This window comes from Exophiala dermatitidis (assembly GCF_000230625.1).
Source record: "Exophiala dermatitidis NIH/UT8656 unplaced genomic scaffold supercont1.5, whole genome shotgun sequence".
Classification (NCBI taxonomy): domain Eukaryota; kingdom Fungi; phylum Ascomycota; class Eurotiomycetes; order Chaetothyriales; family Herpotrichiellaceae; genus Exophiala; species Exophiala dermatitidis.
In genome coordinates, this window is record NW_008751650.1 from 2439927 (window position 1) to 2462350 (window position 22424).

Sequence of the window (22424 nt, forward strand, 5' to 3'; positions counted from 1 at the left end):
CTTACCTTATTTACAGTGATTACCCACTGCACTTCTACCCCCATGCACATGCATAACCCACACAGCCATAGATACCTCTAGGTACTGTACGTAGCCTGACACACTCGGCCCAGCACTACACTACACTGTAAGGCGAGGCTGACTCAACTACGTCGTTATATTTATCTACATTAATTACTTGCTTGCGACACGCGATTCTAGTTGTACTCTAGCTTGACATACTCACCGACAGCTCAGCCTCACTGACTACACATGTACTACTGTACAGACCACTACTGCATAGAAACGATAATTCGAACAACCAACCATCAATGGGTTGTCATTCTCGTCATACCGATTTACTGGGCTATCCCGATCACCATACTCGAAAAACACCCTGAAGAACTTCAAGTCAAAGCCCTTCCCTTACTTACTGTACAACTTCAAGGCCTCCCTGCCTTATTCAACGCCCAAACACCAAACAATCCACCCCAAAAGACGATTCTCATGCCGGCATAAAATAAGGTGGCCTCACCAGACTTCTCAGTGACAACCAAACCAAACCAAACCACACCACACCACACTCCCCCAGGGAATCTCTTGTGTCCAGTCCCAGACTACTCAAGCCCATAACCCGAAAACAATACTCCAGCCTGGTTCTTCCTGTTCCCAATCACTCCAGGCACTAAAGTCTGGGTTGTGGTGTATCTATGCCTCCGTCTCAACAACCCTATACCCCTCCCCGAGTTTCTTGCTAATCTCCTCATTTTTATGCTGCAACAACGACAGAGCATAAGCAGTATCGTCCCACTGTCGTTTATTCACGCACCGACCGAGTCTGGCGGCGAGTTTCTCCGCGAGGTTTTTGGCGTGTTTGTCCTGCAAGGAACAGTGTCAGTCAATCACATCTGAGAAAAGACAGTGCAAGCGGCAAAGGAGACGTATAAACCCCATACCTTTTCAATAAACCCACACAAGAACTTGAGAATTCTCCTAACGGCCTCTTCCTCCATAACTCCACCATCGAGTGGTCCCTCCTGCGTCAGTACCGAAAACATATCGACAAACTGATTATAAACAGCATTATCCTTTGTCGCCAGTTCCGTGAAAAACATCCTAGCTAGATCGGCAATCTTCTTATCCGCATCCTCGAGACATTTGGCCATTTCGCCCAGCTGACCTTTGACTTTGACCTGGCCCGCGAGGATCAAAAACGTCAATGTCATCAGACAAGTGCGCTTGACAGATTCATCGGCATCGTTGAGTCGGCGGTACAGGAAATCGGTATTCTCATCAATCAAATGGTTGAAACACACCGCCATATCTCCGAGTGCGATGACAGCATTGGACCGGACTATGGGGTCGGTCGATCTCTCGAGGATGGTAATAAGCAACGGCAGGTTCTTCTCGCAGTACTCGCTGCTCACGCACATGAGCTTGGCGAGACATAAAGTAGCTTGTGCTTGGAGTTCGCGGTCCTTGTACGCTGTATTGTTGGCGCAGATTTCGGTGACCAGTGGGCCGAAATTGGCTAATAGCGAATTAGGTCCGTAGAGTAATTCGCGTTCGCGGATGTGGGCAATGGCTTCGGTGAAGTCGTCTTCGGTTGTGCCGCCGATGAGGTCGAGTTCGTCTTTTTCTTCTTCGGCCTTTTGTTGTTTCTCGGCTAGGACTTCTTCGGCAGCGGTCTTTTTTCTTCGCGCTGGTGTAGGTCCTGCCATTGATTTGTCGGGAGATGGGTTAGAAACAGAGGCCTTGTTCTTCTCTTGGTCATGTTTCCGTCGTTTGAAGTCCAGTTCACACAGTTCCAAATGCACAATCTGTTTGATGGCAATGTGTCCTACGGTAAACAACAATTGTGACAGCGCAATTGACGGCTTCTCTTCTGGAGGCCGTCGTTGTGATTGTGGTTGCTCTTGCTGTTGCTCCTGTGGCGCCGGTTGTGCTTTTGGAGTCTCATGCTCTTCGTCGCCGTCCACATCCATCGCGTCCGGTTCTGGTGACGACGGTCGTGACAACGAAGAAAGATCTTTTGTCTGTTGGAAGACCAGTCGAGTCTTTTGTCTTATGACCTCGGAGCACAGGACGTCCGGGTGGTCGGAGAGAACATAGATGGCACTGATGGCTTGTTCTGCCATGCCGTACCAATCTTTGCTGGCGGACGTCGTCAACAAGATGGAAGCTAGCATCCGCAAAACCTCGCTGTTGTTGGACATCCTCGAGAGACCCACTGGAGCGGTCTTCTCGTGCGCTTTCTTTGCAGGGGGTACCATGCGACGAAGAGCGACACAAGTGAACTTTGCCAGAACAAAATCTTGCCTTCCAAGCTGTCCCAAACCTACTCGCAACATGGTGTCGAGTTCTTTAACAACCACTTCTGGGTTCGCAAGAGCGATCATCCCCAGGACAATGATGGCGCCTCGTCTCTGAGCCTTTGAAATCTCCTTATTCACTCCGTAGACCTGCCACAACTTGGCCACGACGAGCTCGGAAATATGGCCAGACTTAAACATGGTACTCAGAAGTTGTTCAAGCGACGTCAACTCGGCAGGAGTGGCACCAAAGGTCAAGCTGATCATGTTCCTGGCCACAAAGTTTGCAGCGTCGTTGGCGCTGAAGATTTCTGGGGCATCGAAAAACAAACCTTTGTAGTTGTCGATCAGGTGATTCTGGACTCCTTTCCCTTCATCACTGTTGCCCTTGGTCCAGATCAGCCGTAACATGCGCCTAATACCCTTTCGTGCCGTTTCCACCTTGAATGCATCGATGGTGACGAAAAAGTCCATCACGTCGATCACCTCCGTCTTGTTTGGCGAAGACAGTAGTTGAACTGCAATCTCGGAAGCCTCGTGCACCACCTCAATGAACCTTAATGCTTCAAGGTAGTATTTCCGGGTTAGTTGGAGTTTCCCGATGACTTCAGCAGTGGCCGCTTCTTCTTGGGCCTTCTTGACCGCGGCAATCTTGTCTTCCTCGGACATTTCTTCTTGGGCTTCTTCGGCCACGGTGGCGTCGTCCAGCAACTCTGTATCAACCTTCTCCTCCCCTGCTGCTGTTTGAGCCAGTCCAGGCGTGTCTGGAGGAGGCTTCAGAGCATCCAGTTGGGCTTCCACGGCTTCCAATCTCTCCTGCCACTCTTTCAACGCAAGCGTGCCACCATGCATCAAACTAAAAGGATGCGAGGAAACAAGCTTCTTGAGTAGCTTGATAGCGTTGCGTCGTACGTTGCTGCTTTTATCCTGTAGACTCTGCATCGCCAGTTCCGTGGCATTTTGTCTTCGTTTCGGGAATTTTTGGTCTAGGTCGCAAATCTTGGTGAAGACTTGCATCGCACGCACTCGGCAGAATGGTGCCGTGTCAAGGAAGCGTTGTTCAAGGGTATCGAAGAATGCGTTGATTTGAATTTTCGTGGTTTCGGTCTTCTCTTCCTGTCTGCTCAGGTCCGCGAGCAGGTTCCCACATACCTCAATCACCGCGCACCTCAGTACGTGAGACTCGCTGTCCAGGAACTTGGCCAGCAAACCCATCTCTTTGATCACCAGTCGAGGCTCTAACTCGGAAAGCTTGACAATGAAAGCCGAGACCGATTTCGGCCCTTTTGTGTCGTTTTGGCTGAATTCTTTGGCGGCCAACTCTCTCAAGATGTCGGCGGAGAGTTGATGATGATCATATTGTTCAGATAAAATGTGCAAGAATTCCGCCATTGGTTCTGACAGATGTTCAAAATATGTCAGGTTCTGGACGATCGACGTCTGTGCCCCAAGAGCATGGCCATGGTGTTTGACGGCAACGCAGAGTACTTTGAAGCAGAACATGCGTACTGCCGTAATCTTGACCCGGGCTTCACTCTCCATAATCAGATATACGGACCGAGTGAAAAGATTGATGAATGTGTCTCTGTCGGATGTGGTCTGGAAAATGCGATTCAGCTTCAGCTTCATCACTCGACACATGACATCCATGGCGCCCTGTATTTGACTTGAGGAGTCCCAGACATCATCTTTGGCGGCCGACTTAGACTTTGCTCCTTTTCCGCCTCGTCTCGCAGGGGCGGTCGCTGTTTTCTCGAGCGCCTTGGCCTCAACCGAGGAGATGGACCACTGTAGAAGGAACGCGTACATTTCGAGTAACCGCTTGTGGTGCGGAAGCGTATCTTGCTCGTCATTTTCGATGTCATGTCCTGCAACATCGGCTGCCGTGGCCAAGCCCGTCACGATCAAGTGCAGGATTTTGCTCAGCGTTTGTGTTGGAAGAAGAAAAGACTGTCTAGCACGGCGAAATAGTTCAGCTTGATATTCCTGGGATTGTTCAGGGCAAGACGGGGGATGCGACGGGACGCACTTTAATAGGAATTGTAACGTGTCGAAAGCAGAACTCCTCATCAGCCCTTCCGGGTTCTCTGCGATCAAATCTACCACCGGTTCCAGCGCATTGTTGACGAGGGCTGGTGTGAGACTCTCGGGGTCATTATCGCAGTCTAGGAGGTCGGCGCTCGCCTCTGGGGTGGGAATGGTCGCCGCGTCGCTGAGATACAGCTTTAGGGCTTCGTTGATGTCGAATTCGACCTGGTCCGCCATGTTGTCGATGTTGCAATGCGAGGAGTTTGGTGAATTGTAATCGTACTCATGCGGTTTGTTTCGGTACCCGGTTGTCAGGCGGTGACGCGCTCACAGTGACTCGCAGTGCACCAGCAGCACTCGCAACACAACAAGAAGATAAGTGCCCGATTGGCGACGGTCGACCGCGCACCGATTTCTTCGACTCGACCAGGCTGCGACCTGGACGTTGGACTAGTTGTAGGCTGCGTGGTTATTGGACGGCAGGCGAGTGATTGTTGACATTTCCCGAATCAGATTCTGCCCCACCACAAACAAATGGAAACTCGGGCCATGAAATTGGCGAAGAGTGCCAAAGGCCTGATCAAGGGTCTGGCACCAAAACAGAAACAGACCCGACAAAAGACAACAAAGCCCTTGAAGCCCTCGCCCTTGACGACCTCACTCCCACGCGGTCATGTTGGATTAGATACTACAGAGCCAGATAAACTCTCGAGGGTCGGAGAACAAGACGAACACGAACACGCGGCGCGTCCAGCCAACATCATTGCGGAGGCACAGCGGGCCGCGACAGGGAAGTCTGCTGCAGTGATCCTGGGCAGGAGGCCGAGACACGACATGGGCCATCCTGCCACTGCCATTGCCATCCACGAGGACCAAGACGCCTCTCTGCGCGATCCTACTACACGTCGCTCGCACAAGGCTGCAAATGCCAGTCTTACTGCCACCGTCGGTGCCGATGAAATGGTGCAGACATACTCGGACGAAGAAGAGTCCGAAGACAACGGCTCCTGCTATTCTGAAGAGTCCGAGGCCAGCGAGGACGACGTCGACGAGAGCGTGGTAGAGGACATGCGCAAACTGGAGGAGAATTTCAAGGGCATTTCCCAGCGATACAGACTCATCAACCGGATTGGCGAAGGTAAGCTACTCAGAGTCTTGATCACCTTCCTCTACCGTGAACATCGTCCGCTCACTCTACGTACCAGGAACATTCTCCACCGTCTACAAAGCCGAACAACTGCCCCAGCCGGACGAGGTCGACGAGAACGACGAACCTGCCGACGACGATGCCGATCCAGACGCACCGCCTTCCAAGAGGCGGAAAACCAATGCTGCTGTCGGCAAGCCTACAAGGTCACGGCGCAAACCGCAGATGGTGGCCCTGAAGAAAATCTACGTGACATCCTCACCTCATCGTATCTTGAATGAATTGGAACTTCTCCACGAACTGCGCGACTCACCCTACATCTGCCCTCTTCTGACGGCATTCCGACATCTGGACCAGGTTGTGGCGGTATTGCCGTATTTCCGACACCTCGACTTCCGTCTCTACTACCGAGACTTCCTAGTCAATGACATGCGCCATTATTTCCGAAGTCTCTTCAACGGCCTGTGGCACGTCCACAAAGCCGGTATCCTGCATCGCGACATCAAACCGACAAATTTCCTGTACGACCATTCCCGTCGCGAAGGTGTGCTGGTTGATTTTGGCCTCGCTGAACGGCAAGGCACCGACTGGCAGCCCTGCTTGTGCACCGAGGCCAAGGATAAACGCAGAGAGAAGTTTCTCAATTCCTTTGCCGTACAAGTGCTGCACACACAGCCGGACCTGATTTCCACGGGCTATCCCAAATCCGACAGTCGGCCGTCACGGAGAGCAAATCGAGCGGGCACTCGTGGATTCCGAGCCCCAGAAGTCTTGCTCAAATGCACATCTCAGACTACCAAGATCGACATCTGGTCAGCTGGCGTCATCCTCCTCACGCTGCTGGCCAGGCGATTCCCCTTTTTCAACAGCGCCGACGACGTCGATGCCATGATTGAGATGGCTTCGATCTTTGGAAGGAGAAAGATGCAGACCGTCGCGGCCATGCATGGACAACTGTTCGAGACCAACATTGAGACCATTGGTGAGCGAGGGTTTACGCTGGACAAAATCATTATCTGGGCCAGCTGCCGCGAAAAGGAACACGACACTCTTCGAGCGGGTGAGGCTCAAGCGGTGTCGTTCCTCCAAGGGCTTCTGGAGCTTGATTGCCACAAACGGTTATCTGCAAAGGAAGCGCTACAGCATGAGTTCTTTACGGCCCCTGTTGAGGATGAGGAAGAACGGGCCGAGAGGGAGGCGCAAGAAGCAGTCGAAGAAGCCGAGAGAATGAAACGTCGTTAAAGACGTCTGCTGTCGGTCTTATTGTCCAACCAGGGAGAATGGCGGTTGTTCCTCCTCTATCAGAGCCGTCCCGTCGTTGTTCGACTGTCTAACTATGCCTTGGAGCAATTGAAACACCCAACCCGTTTGTTGCTGGAGTTGGTCACCAGCCCTTTTTGAACCGTGGGCATATTTTGACGGGACACGCCCATCCAGGACTGAGAGTGAGACTCGCGATTCAGTTCCGCCTTTATTACTAGCATATATACCCTCGTGGCATGGCATGGCATGGCACGGTGTTGCAACGGTGTATTATGGCATTGCTTGTACTGGAGCTAGGCGTCTCGTTACCTATCTACCTAATTTTGAGTTCCATGAAACCCGGTATTTAGATGAGATGCACAGAAAAACACAAGAAGACCAGACAGAGATGAAACCCAGAATCCAAACATGAACTATTTCGACCTGGAATTCGATGCCGTTCGGCTGATGTGCGTAGCAATTGTTTACAGCTTCTCTTATAGCGAAATCAATCGAGATGCGGGAGGTGCTACTACACTCAAGTACTAATATTGCCATCAACTTGACTTTCAAAATAAATCATATTGCTCTCTGGAGTGGGTTGGAAGAAACGTACTCTGCCAGGTAAGATACGTCGAGTGTCTGGAAGCCTCGAGGGGGTGCTGTTCGAAGTATCTGTCATGTACCTACATTGGCATTAATAATTATTTTTATTGTGTCATGACGCCAAATCAGCCGCACGCGACATCAATCTCATCTCCTCTTCGTTCCGGTAGTCACCTCTGGTCAGACATCATCATAGCTGCCTTCAGAGCAATCGAGATTCAAAAAAGTTTGTAACCGTACCTAAGCATGTTCTCATAACCATTTTTGGGCTCGTCGGGAGAAGACCATGCAGTATTCAAGTTCCGCACCATTACTCTTTCGTGGACCATCATCAACAACGACAGCGACAAAGCTGAGCTCGAAGCTTTTTATTTTATATACTCGTACACCATCACTTGCACTTGTACCTACGCGCAGGGCCGGTACTATTGTCTCTAGAGCAAAGGACCCCGAAGGTACTCTATCAACTCGACGTGAAACGCAGAGGCTGTTCTCATCGCGGCGATATACACATCTACCACCTTTACAACCTCCCTCTGCAGTCCATCGAACACAAACACGAACAATCACCACCTCTACAACCATGTCAGCAGGAATCCCGTCGACGCCGCCCGTCCACGATGCGAAGCGCAAACCGCGACGGTTCGCGCCGTTAGATCCAAATGCGAAGCACGGCCAGGATCTGCCGAAGTTGAAGGGCATTGTGTTTGATGTTGATGGGACGTTATGGTAAGTATGTTGAAAACCTGTGCTTGTACCACTGGAGTCAGATGGACGAATCGATCAATGCAGCGCACGTTCGGTTCACCCGTGTTCGAACTGTCCAAATCCTCTTTCCATCCAACAGAAACAGAGTCATGGCAATTTGCTCAAGTTGCTGCGACAGAACTCAAGCTGTCATGGTTGCCCAATCCTCCTCTTTCTTTCTCTGGCTCTCTTCCCTGACCTTCTTCACCCCTCATATCTGGCTTCCGCGGGCACATTTATAGCACCCTTCAAAAGCTGACCCAGAATCCAATCCAGCCTGCCGCAGAACTACATGTTCAAAGAGATGCGCGCGGCACTGGGCATTCCCAGATCCGTCGACATTCTCGACCACATCCGATCTCTGTCCAACGAACCAGATACGTCAGAGCAGTCTACAGATGGAAAAGGAGAAAAGCCGCCTTCTTCACCCGCCAACCCATCCGAGCCACCATCGGAGGAAATCCTGGCTCATAGCACGGACGAGCCGGATCCTCCCCCAATCTCACCACAAGCACGTGCCGTGGCCAAAATCCGCGATATTGAACGACATGCCATGACATCCCAGCGTCCTCAGCCAGGCCTAAAAGAGTTGATGGCTTACCTCAGCCGCCGCGGGATTCGTAAAGCCCTGTGCACCAGGAACTTCCCGACTCCCGTGCATCACTTACTGGACACTCACCTACCAGGCGAGCATTTCGACCCCATCATCACGCGCGAGACAGAAGGGATCAAACCCAAACCCAGCCCCGAGGGTATCTGGCAAATAGCTCAGGCTTGGGGTCTGGATCGAGATGTCGATGCTAGTCCCGAGGATCTGGCTGCCACAGTCACCGAAGACGGGGAGCTAGACCCGCTGGAACTGGCGCGCCATGTCCTCGGATCCGGTCTTATCATGGTGGGCGACAGCATAGACGATATGGCGGCCGGCCGGAGAGCTGGCGCCGCCACCGTGCTGTTGGTCAATGACGAGAATGAGCACTTGGCAAACCATGAGTATTCAGGGCTGTGTATAAGACGGCTTGATGAGCTGATAGACATATTAGAGAAGGGATTTGCAGAGACAAAATAAAAAGGCAATTGGAAAGCAAAGTCGAGACTTCTAAGCGGGCCATTCAATCCCTGGGATAGTAGCACGGAGCATGCACGCACAGTTCAGCCTCACCTACCGTATAATTCCTGTAGCCTGGTTATGCCGGTGATGCCAGTAGTGGTGACATCAACCGAGCTTCCTCCGTCCGTTGCAGAACCACCCAGATAGTTGGAAGCACAACACCTGGACCACAGAATAGCCAACGAGGTGGCGGTAAAGCCACATTATTCGATGTAAAGCAAACGATGTGTTGGCAAGCGTGTTATGCGGTGTGCCCGATGTTAGGCGATAAAGCTTTCTGTTGTCCCACCCCGGCAGGTCGCTGTGCAACGCAGCTTTGGGACACGGCCTCTAACATCGGGACTTGCGAGCGACGGTCAAGCCTCAACGCTCAAGTGGCTGCCATGTCGGACGCCATTATCACAGTGGAGAAGCGTGGGACGGCGGCAAGGGGCCGTAGCATTAGCATCAGACTATTTGTCCAGCCAACCGCCTTCTCGGATCTGCTAGTGACAACATCGTAAACTCCTCGCTCGTAGCAATTCAACCACTGGCATGGCAGTTCTAGCCTCCTGCGTCGGGCATGAACATTGGCGGTCAGCGAAGAGATGGACGCGGACAAGAGGATCGCGGCCGGGAGAAGGGTGATTGATGCTCGTTCTATCGTCGACAGGTGACTTTGCAAGCATGTAGCTGCAGAACATGCCTTTGCATTCATTAGTGGTGGACGCAAAGGACGGCCAAACGCCTTCACCTTGCCCCGTGGATACACTGTACGAAAAGAACGTGCTACTGTAGTCTGGCTGCAGCACCACTCGAGCGATGGCCTTGGGCCGTTGACACTGTTGGTCTGTGCTCAAGCAGCGTCACGACCTTGGTATAGTGAAGATGTCAGTGGGGAGAGGGCCGCGGCGAGGGGACGTGCTGGAATGAAGCTCGGACTGCCGCTGTCTAAATGATAACCATAATTGAACGAGGATCTGGAGAAAGAGACTGAGTGATGGACGACAGATTGCGATCCACGAACATGGATGCAATAAATAGTGTCATAGTTGAGGAATTGTCACAGCCGCAGGTGATGGTAGTAAACACTTCTTTGCGCAAGCGATGGAGGGGCGGAGGGAGAGTTGGGAACAGCTTGAAGCGAGGAGCTGAACCACGCAAATGGGCGCGCAGAAGGGCAACTAGGGTGCCTAAGGACTCCTTCAGTCGCCTAAATTATTAGCACCCGCCCCCGGCAGCATCCTAAGCCCCGGCCCGGCTGTCAACTCCCAGTAGCAACTCTCCGCCTGCGCCGTGCCTACAAACCTGCACATCTCACCACCATTGCAATCGGGCTGATGCGCAACCATCAATCTTCCTCACTGGCACTTCGTCTTTTCTTTTTCTACTCCCTCTACCGTAATGCTAGTCTTTGCCCTTTGACCGATCGTTGCATCTACCTTGAGATACCCTTGAGCGTTGTTTGTCCGCCTTTCAAGCGTACGGATCTCTGCCTCGCCTCCTGTCGCAACCTCTCGCTACGGAGCTACTGAACAATAAGCGACTCCCAGCCTCACAATTCTTTGAGGCTACCGTCTTTACAGCGGCTCCCTGCTCTCCTACCTGCAACTTGCAACCTGGGATTGTTTGAGTGACCTCTACCCATAAGCCTCTTTTCGACATTATTGAAGAAAAGCGACCGTCGCCCTTCCGAAAAGCCCTCACGCCTTTGTTTACGCCTAACGCTTCTGGGCCGGACCCTCTTGTCCCACAGCCATGACGGACCTCAACCACCTTTCTTGGAGATAATAACATAGGATTGCATCGAGCCGCGCGAAGTATTCGGCGCGTGCTCCAGACCCCGGCGTGTTTGAGGCTGCTTCAGAATGGGCTTTACGAGTCGACGCCCTATCCTACCTGCGCCGACCGACTCATTGTTGGGTTCGACCGACGACGCTGGAATCAATTCCGACGTGGGCACTGATCTCTCTCGAAGGAGTGACAAGACATCTGAGACGATACCGGAAGACGGAAGGCCCATCACCATCACTACTTCACACAAGCGTAACACGCTAGGTAAACTGGGCAAATCCAGCCAACAGTCGCAGACATCTCTCCTGATCGAGTACTTTGAGGGAAGCAAGGGAACTGATCCTGGTCAGAGGCGACCAAGTCTGAGGGTTCGTGTCACCCCGTCCAAATCGCATAAGAACAAGGACAAGGGCGAAGGACATATCTTGGTTACGGAATCCAAATCAACGCGGCGACCGTCCCATACACACGTCATCCCCATCGGAGGAAACGAGACGCTTGAGCCGAACGAGATCGATAGCAATATCAGCTCTTTGGGGTCTGCAGAGCGCCTCGCTTTTGCTTCGGCGGCCCCTGTCGAGATTGAGGTCTTACGCAACAACGCCAGTGACTTGTCCGGGCAAAGCGTATCCCCTGAGCTCAAGCCTATCATCCCAGAGTCCGATATCTCTTCCATGCCAGCGGAGAGTTCTCTGGGTCTCGATCAACCTACCACCATGTCGCAATCTGTTCCAAGGGGGAGCTACGCATCCTCTGAAAATGCGACATTGAAGCCTCCTGTTGTCAACGCTGAGCGGAACTTGAGCAATGAGCGAATTACGCAGAAGGTCATCGAGAAACTTAGCAACAAGCCTCGAACTTCGGCCGGTGGAAGGCGTTCCAGCGGGCATCGGACCACCGTCCATACAGAGTCAGAGGGCCCGAAAATTGAATCACGAACCCGCGTTACCAAGACTGTTGATGATGATTCAACCCCCAGTGCCACGAACTCCAGCCTACTCAGCGCTTCTCACTTGTCTGCGGAACCCCGGCCGGCCGATGACCGGTCAATACGCTCGGGAGCATCCAATGTGTCTATCACAAACAACCCCAAATTGTTACAGACTGTCGAAGATGCCATTCGGCGTCTGATCCTCCCTGAACTCAACGAAATAAGACGAGATCAGAAGCACTCACATCGTGTTCGACATGACAAACCGAGTAACCCTTCCGACATTTCGTCCAGTACCGTTTCCCGAGAGGAGCAAACACGGCGCAAGTCGTCAGGCAGCAAGTCAAAGCGTCGTGTAAGCCAAGAATCTGGCTCTTCTCGACACCACCATAGACGTCACAAAACAGCGGACTACGACTCGGCATCAGAACAGAGCTACGAACAATCCGAAAGTAGCAGCCTTCGCAAGGAGAAGAGATCCCACAGACATTCGAAGAGCAATCGTGCCAGGGATGTGGCTGCTGGAGCACTCGGCGGCGCAGCTCTTACAGCTGCGGCTCTGAAGTCGCACGAGTCAAATTCAAGCCTTGACTATCCTGAACAGCGCAGACGGAGAAGAAGCAGCAAGAGCCGCAGCAGTCATAGCACCAGTATCGTGGAGAGAGACGATTCCTTTTCTAAGCACAGAGTGCCTCCCATGCCATTTATCAGCGAAATTGGTACGGACCTCACGCGAAGCTCACTGCAGTCCTCCAACGATGGCGGTGCAATGACTCCCACTCAGCACGAAGTACGAGAAGTGGTACGGGGGTCTCCCCTTGAGCTACCGCTTTCGGGATCTCATACCCCTACAAGAAGCTCATTTGACCTTAAGAGAGGACTAGGGACTCATCATGCCAATTTTTCGGAGCACGACCTGTCGGCACATGATCTTACCAAAAACGCATCTCCTCGTCCTGCAGGCGGCGATGAGGCGGCTGAGGATGATATCGATTTTGCTACACATGGGTTCGCCGCCTTGACCGACCCTGAACGAGCTCGACAGTACGAGAGAAATTTGCATCAACAACACCCAATTCGACGCGGTCTCAGTCCAATCCAGAGTGTGGCCAGTTACACTACAACAGAGCCCAATCGCAACTCTATTATGCAACAACGCAGCTTGGACTCGATTGGGTCGTCTAAAAAGCTACCTCAGATGGATGACCAAGTTTCTATTTCTACCCTCTCATCGGCACCGACCACCGATTTAGCCCGCTCCAGAAGACCACATGGCTTTAGTCTGGAGAATCGCAGTGAGATCATGGGCCAGCACGGCGATTCAGTCAATAACACTCCCCATCAGGGCAGCCCAGAAGCTGTCTTTGACGAGCAACACCTGGAGAACGAAAGCTATCGCGATGCCCCATATACCGATCAAGTCACTGCAGGACAACAAGTTGCGAAAGGACGCGGAGCGATCGCGGAGTTTGTTGAGGCACCGTTGGGCGTCGAATCCGCCGTTGCATCCCTCTGTGAGCCCTCCGTGGTGGACATTCCAAACACGTCGTCTCGTATGAGTCAGGGTGATTCTTCAGGCAATAGCGACGTCCGAAGTTCTCGCACCTCTCAACGTGATTATGAGTCGCGGTACAGCGGCAGTCCACTGAAACAACAGCTCTCGCATGACAGTCGGCAGGAACAAAACTACTCAAATGCCGTTGCAGCCAAGGCCTCTCCACCGGTTCGTTCTCCTCAGGTCACTGAACACGCCGAGGATAGATCAGCTCGTTCAGTCCGGTCCGCTCAGAAGACCGTAACGGGTGAGGTTGCTGATGCTCAAGCGGAGCATTCTCCTGAATCCGATATCACCACAAACCCATCTATCATACGAGGGCCGATTGGCGGGCTCGCCCAAGGCAGCACCGACCATTGGCCATATGATCCGACACCGCCGCGCTCGCAGGCAGAGCTCAAACTTCCCCTTGTCAGCCGCGATATTGGGTCCGCGGGCACCGATCTCGTCCCTGAAGCCCTGACCATCAATCGTGACCACGAATTGGACCCAAACCGGGATCCATATGTGAAACCACAATCTCTGGCAACACCGCCTGGCGCGAAAGATGAAGGTTATGAGACAGGGGCCAATGCTCGTTCTCCCGGCCTCTATTCTCAAGGTCAAGCTGCGCACAATGATCGTTTCACGCCGGAAATGCCACTGGACAATCATGGGCCTCATGAAGACCCCTTCACCAATCCGCGTGAGCAGTACATAAGTGGTCTATCGCACGGGCTGTCTCCCATGTACGATAGCGCGACAGGCCGAGGCCGCGATCACATCCAGTCGAAAGATATTGTGGCTCTCATGGACCATCTGACTGTCCGCGACGCCCAGCGGAACGCACGGGACACGGAGATCTTGGTCACCTTGGTTCGTAGTGCTGCTGAAATGCGCAACTCGTTTGAGGACATGAAGAACTTTATCGCCAAACAGGATGAAGCGATACTGGACGTGACGGAGAAGCAACACGAGAGGACACAGAAGGTGGTCGGCGGGCCTCGACCACAACCCGTACCAACTGCACGACCAGTGAAGTCTGCTATTTCTGAAGAAGACCTGCCTACAAAGCGTCGCAACGTGTTTCAGAGAGCACTGCGTGGACTTGGAGCTAAGAACACGCAAGAGCTGCAGAATATCGAAGCCATGTTAATGCGACTTCTGGATGAAGTCGAGGGTCTCCGTGTTCTGCAAGTCACAAGTGGTACACAGGAGCAACCTCGATCCACCAGTTTGGCGTCTGCAGACAATGCTCGTGCTCCCACGGACACGGGCTATGAGCCTGAAGGCCAAGCTGGCACTTCTTCCACGGGTGACCGTTCAGGGTTTTTCTCGAACAATTCTTCCCGCCAAGCTGACTACCGAAACTATAATATCCGTCGAGATTCTGGTAACCGGGTCAGCACGGTCATGGAGGGGGATGAAGAGTATGATGACTATGGTGAAGACCTTGGGGCAGGAGCTCCAGGAAATATTCAGAGCCCCGGCCATGCGGCAATGGCGAATACATCCGACGGCAAGAGACATGCTCGTGGCGGTTCTGTACCTCTTAACACTCCACCACGAATGCATGACCAGAACGTGGGATCCCTCAGCAATGAGAACACACCTCATCTGTCTACAGGTGAGGGTTCTGGGCGGAAGCACAAGTCGTTCGCGTCGTCGTTGTTGCCCAAGATGGTCTCGCGGTGGTCCAAGACGACCGCATCGTCTGGGGACAACTACCGTAACAGCACACAGCGCATTCGGCCCTATTCAGACTCTAATTTTGGCGAGTACGACTACGAGCAAAACCAGCGGATGGACGAACGTGCCCATTCAAGCGCGTCGTACCATGATGAATACAATGGCGGAGAGGACCGTCCACCGTCACCCCTAATCCCCAGTCAAATTTCCGACAATCCCAAATATCAAGCTCATCGAAATAGCGTCAACCTCCAGCACCCTCAACCCAGACAAGGCCCAACTGGGCGGTTCCAGTCGCGGTTGGAGTCGGAAGCGCAAAACTACAACGATCAGCTCTCCCCCACTTCGCAAATCTCATCTCAATGGGATAACAATTCAGGGTTGCACAACCCAACCGCTGACGAAACGCAATACGGGAGACAATTCAGCCCGATTTCGGATATGGGATACTCCGACAGACATGGGACACATCTTGACAACAGGAGTATCCGCTCTGGAAACTCTCAAGCCCCTCCTCGACCGCCCAAGATTCTGAATGATGAGCCCTTGGTGCCTCAGCGCCCTCCCAAAGTCCTGATGAGTCCTCCTCTAGGGCAGAGGCAGCCCACGTACGTCGACCATGTGGCCGCTGCCAGGGCTGGGAGTCCTGCTTATGACAAGGTATGTACCGAGCCAATCCTAGACTGTTATTATGGTATGCTAATGATGAGACAGTCTCCCGTTGCGGCGCTACGGTCGCCCCAGAGCCAGGCTCCGGGACGAAAGCCATCCGGACCCAGACCCCTTGCGAGCGGCGGCGGTTCCAAAAGTGATATGAATGCGGTCAAGAGGACTCGCTTTAGGGGCAGCCCGAATCAAATCGACAGCGATGATGAGGTTATCAGCCCATATTGATGATGTACAAACGACTCGTCAATATCTGATGCTCTTAGTGGTAATGAGCGGGTGACATTTTCGATTGCTTTTGGGCGTTGAAGTTGCCGATAAAGACATGGAAAAAGAACATGATAGATACCCTCTTTCGCCAGCTGGTTTCGACTACGACGTTGTAGTCGTTCAAGTTGTGGTTGCATAGCTGGCATGTGCCTATCGCGGACCGTCTTGGATACTAGTACCGGGCCTGGAAATAATGACTATCGTTTTGTTTTCACAACTTGGACATGCTTATATCTAGAAATGATAGTCTGTCTTCCTTACTTACAGAACTCTTGCACAGTAGTAGACAGGGCTGTTGATCCGGAGTGCCAGTGTGCTCCAACTTGAACCTGGTTCAAGTTATGTACTAGTATCCAAACCCCCGAGGCTGGACGAATTGAATGTCGATCGCTTAAATGAATTCCTGAGGACACCTGAAGTCCAAGTTGGTGCCTCAGGCCAGATTTACATTGCACGGCCACGGGGCTCGCCACGATTGGTTGCCTCGCCTCCCTCGCAACCAAATTGTGCCCATCACACCTTTGAACGCACCCCTCGCATGCCGGTCATGCGCACTGTATGGTTGTTCGTGTAACTATATCCAGGAAGTGTGGCATGCGCCAATCCACTGATTGGTCGTAACCAACAATTTCGCGGCCCAAATCTATATCCATATCCATATCCCTCGGTCACCAACACCAGCACCTTCCCCGCGTGAGTAGGGAGGTCGCAAAACGAACAAAAGCAGAAGGTTCATGGCTGGAGAAGTGAAAAGTCGGAAGACGCGACGGAAAGATGATGGCGAGTCCGAGTCTCTGAGAAGATCACACAACAGCAAAAGACCCCTCAAGGATGGCGGCAGCGGCGGTGCGACGACGAGATCGAGGACGTCATCTTCTACTACCACTACCGAGAAGCAACGCCCCCCAGCCGACCTGGATGCGCTCCGAGAGGCACGTCTCACGTACCTGGCGGCGGCGGCCAACAACACCAACAAGTCAAAGTCAAAGTCACCCGAAAACAAGGACAAGGACAATGACAAACGGCCAGAAGAGAAGATGAAGTACGAATACGTCAAACGGACGCGAACGCTCGCCACCGAGGACAAGGAAAAAGAAAAGAGACGTCGCAGCAGGACGGGATCAGTATCAGTATCGAACCACCACCACAACCACAACCACAACCACAGCCATAACTACAGATCTGATACAAAGAAGTCTCCTCAAAAATCGTCCATGGCATTGGATAGCAAGAGCAAGCGTCGCGCGCAGGCGCAGGACAAGGACAGCGAGGACGAATATGTATATCGCAAAGAGGAGCGGGAATCTATACGCAATAGGACCCGAACAACCGTACCAACGTCCAAGCATAAGAGTAAACCCCTACGTGTGGATATGGATACAATCGCAGACCATCATGGAGAGACAAGACGACGGGCCCCTGAGCGCAGGCATACTGAACCGGTTACTACTGGTAGTAAGCGACGGTCACGTCACGGAGAACAACAAGAAGAAGGAGAAGAAGAGTATGTCGCTCTCTCTGTAACCTAACCTTCGATTGAAAATATATGGGCTAATAATGTTTTTCTGCCAGGCCGTCGAAGACTACACATGAAACAGAAGCGATGTATTGCCAGAGCAATGGGCCTGCTGGAAAAGCACAGCGACCACGACCACCTACGATCAAAAGAAGTGCGACGACAACAACACCAATAGCGAAGAAGACGAAGCCCAAAACTGAAGCTGGAACTGGTGCTGGCAATCCCAGTCCTCGAAAACCACCCAGTCTATTCAGCGCCCTTCTCCTCCCCAAACCACCCACTGCACCAAAACTAGTCTCATGCCTAACCTGCGGCTCCGACGACATCCCCAGCTCTGAATCCGCCAAACTACCATGCACCCACCGAATGTGCCACTCATGCCTCAAACGCATCTTCAGCATGTCCATCAAAGACCCAGCGCACATGCCACCTCGATGCTGCACCGACCAACACATCGACCTACGTCACGTCGACAAACTATTCGACCAGAAATTCAAAGTCCTCTGGAACCGCAAGTTTGAGGAATACAAGACCAAAAACCGGATCTATTGTCCCGCGCGCCGATGCGGTGCCTGGATCAAACCGCATTACATTACCGTCGAACACGGGCGCAAAGTCGGCCGATGCAAGCAATGCAAGACGCGCGTCTGTGGGATTTGTTCGCAGAAAATGCACACCAGCCGCGATTGCCCGAAAGATCCGGCCACAAAGGCCTTTGTTGAGGTTGCAGAGAAGGAAGGCTGGCAGAGATGTTATAATTGCTCGGCGATGGTCGAGCTCAAGGAAGGTTGTAACCATATGACTTGTCGCTGTATGGCTGAGTTTTGCATGTTGTGTGGGTTGAAGTGGAAATCTTGTGATTGTCCTTGGTTCAATTACCATGCTGTTGATATGCGTTTGGGAGAGGGGGATGAAGAGGGAGATCCGATACGGTATCAGCAGGAAATGGATCGGAGAAGAGATCAGATTCGGAGAGATGAAGAGTTGGCTAGACGGATGCAGCAGTTAGGTATTGGTATCTTCAACGGTGTTGGTGTTAACAATAACCGGCAAGCCGACGGTGAGGGCGAGGACGCTGGTGCTGGGAATGGGAACCAGAACTTCATCCAGCAGGCTCGCGAGGCGCTGACGGCAAATTACGCCCAGGCGGGGCAGGCGGCTCGAGATCTGTTGAATGGGTTTGTCATGGGCCGCGAAAATCGGATGCCGGGTATGCCGGTGCAGATGGAACAGATGTTGGAGTTGCTTGGTGGTGGCGGTGGTGGCCAACAACCTCGAGCGCGACCCCAACCGCAGGATCCAGCCGAGCAAGAAGGTCAAGACGATACACAAACATACGACAGACCTGAAGAAGTAATACGGCATCGTCGTGGTGATGGGAGACCTCGAAGGATCTCCGTCCGACGCAGGACCGCCGTCCCCGACGGAGCTGGAGGTCATCGAATTGCTAGAGATCATGATCATGTTGTCGAGGACCAGAACGGAAGACGGATTCAGGACTGGGCTAACAGTGTACCTGTGCCTTCTTAACGTTACAAAGACGACAAAAACAGAGGCGCAAAACCTGCAGTGAACAGAACGAAACGAACGTGATGCATCACAAACATTTGAACAGGACACGACGGAAATCTACCTATTGATATTTATCAAAACAACGATCCTTTGCCGCACAGAAATGTCGAGAGAGAAATAAATTGCTGGATGGATGCGATGGATTGGTTCGGTTTGGACAGAGAAGAATGTCTTTCCCCTTTTTTCACTATGAGAGGTCCTTCTCCTCGAACGGTGAGATGACTACAAATCTACGATGGATGAGATGACATGACGACGAAAACGACGATGACGACGACGATGGGAACACTAATGAATGATTCGAACTTTTTCTATGCAGGCTTTGTCTTTTAGCTTTGCAGGCGCTCTAATTCACGGGCAATGGGGAACGTTTCTAAGGACAGACAGGTAGCGACTGGTGGGTTATATCTGGGTTGAGATCATATATACATGGTAATATCGAGAGAGAGATTCACTGGCATGAGCTCGAGCTCGAGCTCGTGAGCAGAACATATTTACTTTCTAATGTCAAGCCACTGATGGATATCCTATCTGGATGATATGATTCTCTTCACTTTACATTCGTCGATAATCAATGAAGAAATGCCTTATGATCAATCTGTTCAATCTTGGTATTCAGAATACCCGATCCATGCTTTTTGCTATTTTCTTTTGATATAGAGGAGGTACCTACGATAGCTACTGTACCTAGCTACCTAGCTACCTGGGTATATACCAGGTAGGTAAGATTTCTCCCGCGATGTGAACTTGCAATACGCGCGCGCGGTGCGAATGGAATTGAACGGCAGCAGAACAGAATTCCAAAGTCCCGGCTCCGCTCTGTGCTCAACGCCGCTGACATCCAAAAACAACCAAGCAATCACCAGAGGGGGAAAAAAAATCAAGACCACCAATCCAGAAACGACGGATGGTTTTGTTTGCTGGTCGGCGCTTTTGGCGCTTTCCAGTTTCTTTCGTCATATAGTCCACACACCGACACAATTCCTTCATCACTCAGTATGTATGCCTGATGCGAATGGATTTGAAATCGCGAATCGAATCCGAGAAAGCGCAAAAGTCAAGAACCCTCCGGGCTTTGGCTGAGATGCTCAAATAAGTACGTCCTCGAGATCATGTTGTGTCGTGTAACCAATCACCATGGAGTGATTGATCGTCTCTACCCGCTTTGCACGTCCAAGGGCTTCTCCTCTGGGCATTTCAGCCAAAGAAGTGACACCCAAGGGCGTCTCGTCTAGAAAGTCTTGAGGTTGTCAGCGACCTTGAAGGGAGCTTCGGTCTTTGCCTTGACCTCGTCGACGGTGACGCCCTCGGCGACCTCGATCAGAGTCAAGCCGTTGGTGAAGTCGACGTCAAAGACACACTGGAAGAAAAGAAAGTGGTTAACTTGAGCCACTCAGGATTCTGAACAGTTCATATCAAAACTTACCAGCTCAGTAATAATTCTGCTGACACAAGCGCGACCCGTAAGCGGGAACTCGCACTGTTTCAGAATCTTGGGGTTACCCTTCTTGTCAGTGTGCTCCATCAGAGCGACAACTTTGGTCTTCTCCGGGTTAGAAACAAGATCCATAGCACCACCAAAGCCCTTGACTTTGCCGGGCAACATCCAGTTAGCCAGATCACCACGGGCGGAAACCTGCATAGCGCCCAACATGGACATGTTGATGCGGCCGGAGCGGATCATGCCAAAGGACTCTTCGGACCCGAAACACGAGGCGCCGGGGTTAAGAGTGACAGTCTCCTTCCCGGCGTTGATCAGGTCTGGGTCTTCCTCTCCCTTCTTTGGGTAAGGACCGAGCCCAAGAATGCCGTTCTCGGATTGCAGCTGAACTTCAACCGAGGGATCGACGAACGACGGAGCAAGCATGGGCATGCCGATGCCCAGGTTGGCGTACATGCCGTTCTGGAACTCCTTTGCGGCACGCTTGACGATACGTTCGCGCTTGGAGGCCGTGTCTCCTTTGCCCAGGCTGTCCTTGATATCTCCCTCGCCTTCCTCCTTGCGGTTGACGTACTTTTCAATCTTCTTCTCGGCTGTGGATTGGATCACCTTGCTGACGTAGATGCCCGGCAAGTGTACGGCGACAGGGTCGATCTCGCCCACCTCGACAATGTGCTCTGCCTCGACGATGGTGACCTTCGCGTTGCGGCCCATGGCACCGTTGAAGTTGTTGGCCGCCAGCCGGAACTGGCAGTTGCCCAGTTTGTCGGCGCGGTAGGCTTTGACGAATGCGTAGTCACCTTGGATGGCCTCTTCCATCACGTAGCTTTTGCCGTTGAACACTTTGACGTCGCGCGGCTTACCGAACGCAGCCACCGTGCCGTCCGGGTTGTGTCGAAGTGGGATTTCGCCCGTTTGCACTACCGTCCCGAACGCAGCGGGCGTGTAGAATGCTGGGATACCTTTGCCGCCTGCCGCGCATCGTTCGGCCAGCGTGCCTTGCGGTGTAAGTTCCAGCTCCAACTCGCCGCCCAAGTACATTTGTTCCAGAACCTTGTTCTCTCCGACGTAGCTGGCTATCATCTTTTTGACCTGTCGAGACTCCAATAGTTGACCGAGCCCGGCGCCGGGGATGCCTGCATTGTTGGACACGGCTGTCAATCCTGTGATCGAGGGTGTCTTTGCAACCTCGTTGATCAGCGTGTCGGGAACGCCGCAGAGACCGAATCCTCCGCACAGGAGCGTCGAGTTGGACTTGAGGTCCTTGATTGCCTCGGCGGCAGATGGGACGATCTTGTTGATTTCATTGCGGCGGAGCGTGGAGGAAAAGGAGCGTGCGAACATGAGGTTTTGCTTGAACAAGCAGTTAGTTTTGGGTCTCTACGGCTCCCTGATGGAAATGCTAATGCTATGCTCACTCACCTGTCTCTTGTTGCGCGTGAAATACCGCGCTGTCCGCCAACACCTCGACGCCTCACTGGATGCGCGCATCGTGGACTCGAGAAACGACATTTTGTTTCTGACTCTCCTTCTCTCTCTCAGTCAAACCCGTGGATTCACTCGATGGAGCAACCGGCAGACAGGTCGTAAATCCAGGTCAAAGGCAGGATCGGATTGTACAGTAGGCAGTGAGACGCCCAAGGAAGACAGACGACAAGACAAAAAGCGTGCGGAAAGCTTGAGAAAACAAGACTGATGACTATGAGTCCTTCTCGCCCTCGCCCTTAGCTGTCGACTTGTAGGTAAGCTACGGCTACTAGTAATATAAACTACTATCCGAGCATCGGCTCGCAGCGCGGAGGTTGATATTTGGAGACGGGCAGGACACGGGGAGGGATTGAGAAACGACGAAACTGA

At 52.5% G+C, this 22424-nt stretch overlaps 6 protein-coding genes across 6 annotated transcripts; 4 read left to right on the top strand and 2 right to left on the bottom strand.

Moving 5' to 3' along the window:
- Window positions 1-273: 273 nt before the first annotated feature.
- HMPREF1120_06441 (condensin complex subunit 1) lies at window positions 274-5015 on the bottom strand. The gene is made up of 3 exons (XM_009160644.1): window positions 4321-5015; window positions 936-4245; window positions 274-858 (listed from the first exon to the last, which is right to left on the bottom strand). Exons 1-3 carry the CDS (start codon window positions 4554-4556, stop codon window positions 688-690), a joined length of 3717 nt encoding a protein of 1238 aa, XP_009158892.1. The 5' UTR covers window positions 4557-5015; the 3' UTR covers window positions 274-687.
- HMPREF1120_06442 (cell division control protein 7) lies at window positions 4869-6708 on the top strand (the record flags this gene model as incomplete). Its single annotated transcript, XM_009160645.1, has 2 exons — window positions 4869-5457; window positions 5525-6708. 2 exons carry the CDS (start codon window positions 4869-4871, stop codon window positions 6706-6708), a joined length of 1773 nt encoding a protein of 590 aa, XP_009158893.1.
- Window positions 6709-7897: 1189 nt separating this feature from the next.
- Window positions 7898-9130, top strand: HMPREF1120_06443 (phosphoglycolate phosphatase; the record flags this gene model as incomplete). Its single annotated transcript, XM_009160646.1, has 2 exons — window positions 7898-8043; window positions 8338-9130. 2 exons carry the CDS (start codon window positions 7898-7900, stop codon window positions 9128-9130), a joined length of 939 nt encoding a protein of 312 aa, XP_009158894.1.
- Window positions 9131-11019: 1889 nt separating this feature from the next.
- On the top strand, window positions 11020-15993 carry HMPREF1120_06444 (uncharacterized protein; the record flags this gene model as incomplete). The annotated part of the gene is made up of 2 exons (XM_009160647.1): window positions 11020-15759; window positions 15814-15993. The coding sequence occupies 2 exons, from the start codon at window positions 11020-11022 to the stop codon at window positions 15991-15993; spliced, it is 4920 nt and encodes a 1639-aa protein (XP_009158895.1).
- Window positions 15994-16769: 776 nt separating this feature from the next.
- Window positions 16770-19084, top strand: HMPREF1120_06445 (uncharacterized protein; the record flags this gene model as incomplete). The annotated part of the gene is made up of 2 exons (XM_009160648.1): window positions 16770-17539; window positions 17608-19084. The coding sequence occupies 2 exons, from the start codon at window positions 16770-16772 to the stop codon at window positions 19082-19084; spliced, it is 2247 nt and encodes a 748-aa protein (XP_009158896.1).
- A 625-nt stretch (window positions 19085-19709) lies between these two features.
- On the bottom strand, window positions 19710-22385 carry HMPREF1120_06446 (uncharacterized protein). Its single transcript, XM_009160649.1, has 3 exons — window positions 21990-22385; window positions 20553-21920; window positions 19710-20486 (listed from the first exon to the last, which is right to left on the bottom strand). The coding sequence occupies exons 1-3, from the start codon at window positions 22077-22079 to the stop codon at window positions 20358-20360; spliced, it is 1587 nt and encodes a 528-aa protein (XP_009158897.1). The 5' UTR covers window positions 22080-22385; the 3' UTR covers window positions 19710-20357.
- Between the last annotated feature and the right edge of the window lie 39 nt (window positions 22386-22424).

Excerpts from the sequence above, each read along its gene's own strand:
- HMPREF1120_06441 (XM_009160644.1), bottom strand. The coding sequence starts at position 4,556 with ATGGCGGACCAGGTCGAATTCGACATCAACGAAGCCCTAAAGCTGTAT. Across the intron at positions 4,246-4,320 it reads ACGTTACAATTCCTATTAAA|ACAGTCTTTTCTTCTTCCAA; the intron begins GTGCGTCCCGTC and ends TCGCCGTGCTAG. Across the intron at positions 859-935 it reads TGTGTGGGTTTATTGAAAAG|GACAAACACGCCAAAAACCT; the intron begins GTATGGGGTTTA and ends TGTTCCTTGCAG.
- HMPREF1120_06446 (XM_009160649.1), bottom strand. The coding sequence starts at position 22,079 with ATGTCGTTTCTCGAGTCCACGATGCGCGCATCCAGTGAGGCGTCGAGG. Across the intron at positions 21,921-21,989 it reads TCACGCGCAACAAGAGACAG|CAAAACCTCATGTTCGCACG; the intron begins GTGAGTGAGCAT and ends TGCTTGTTCAAG. Across the intron at positions 20,487-20,552 it reads GCAGAATTATTACTGAGCTG|TGTGTCTTTGACGTCGACTT; the intron begins GTAAGTTTTGAT and ends CTTTTCTTCCAG.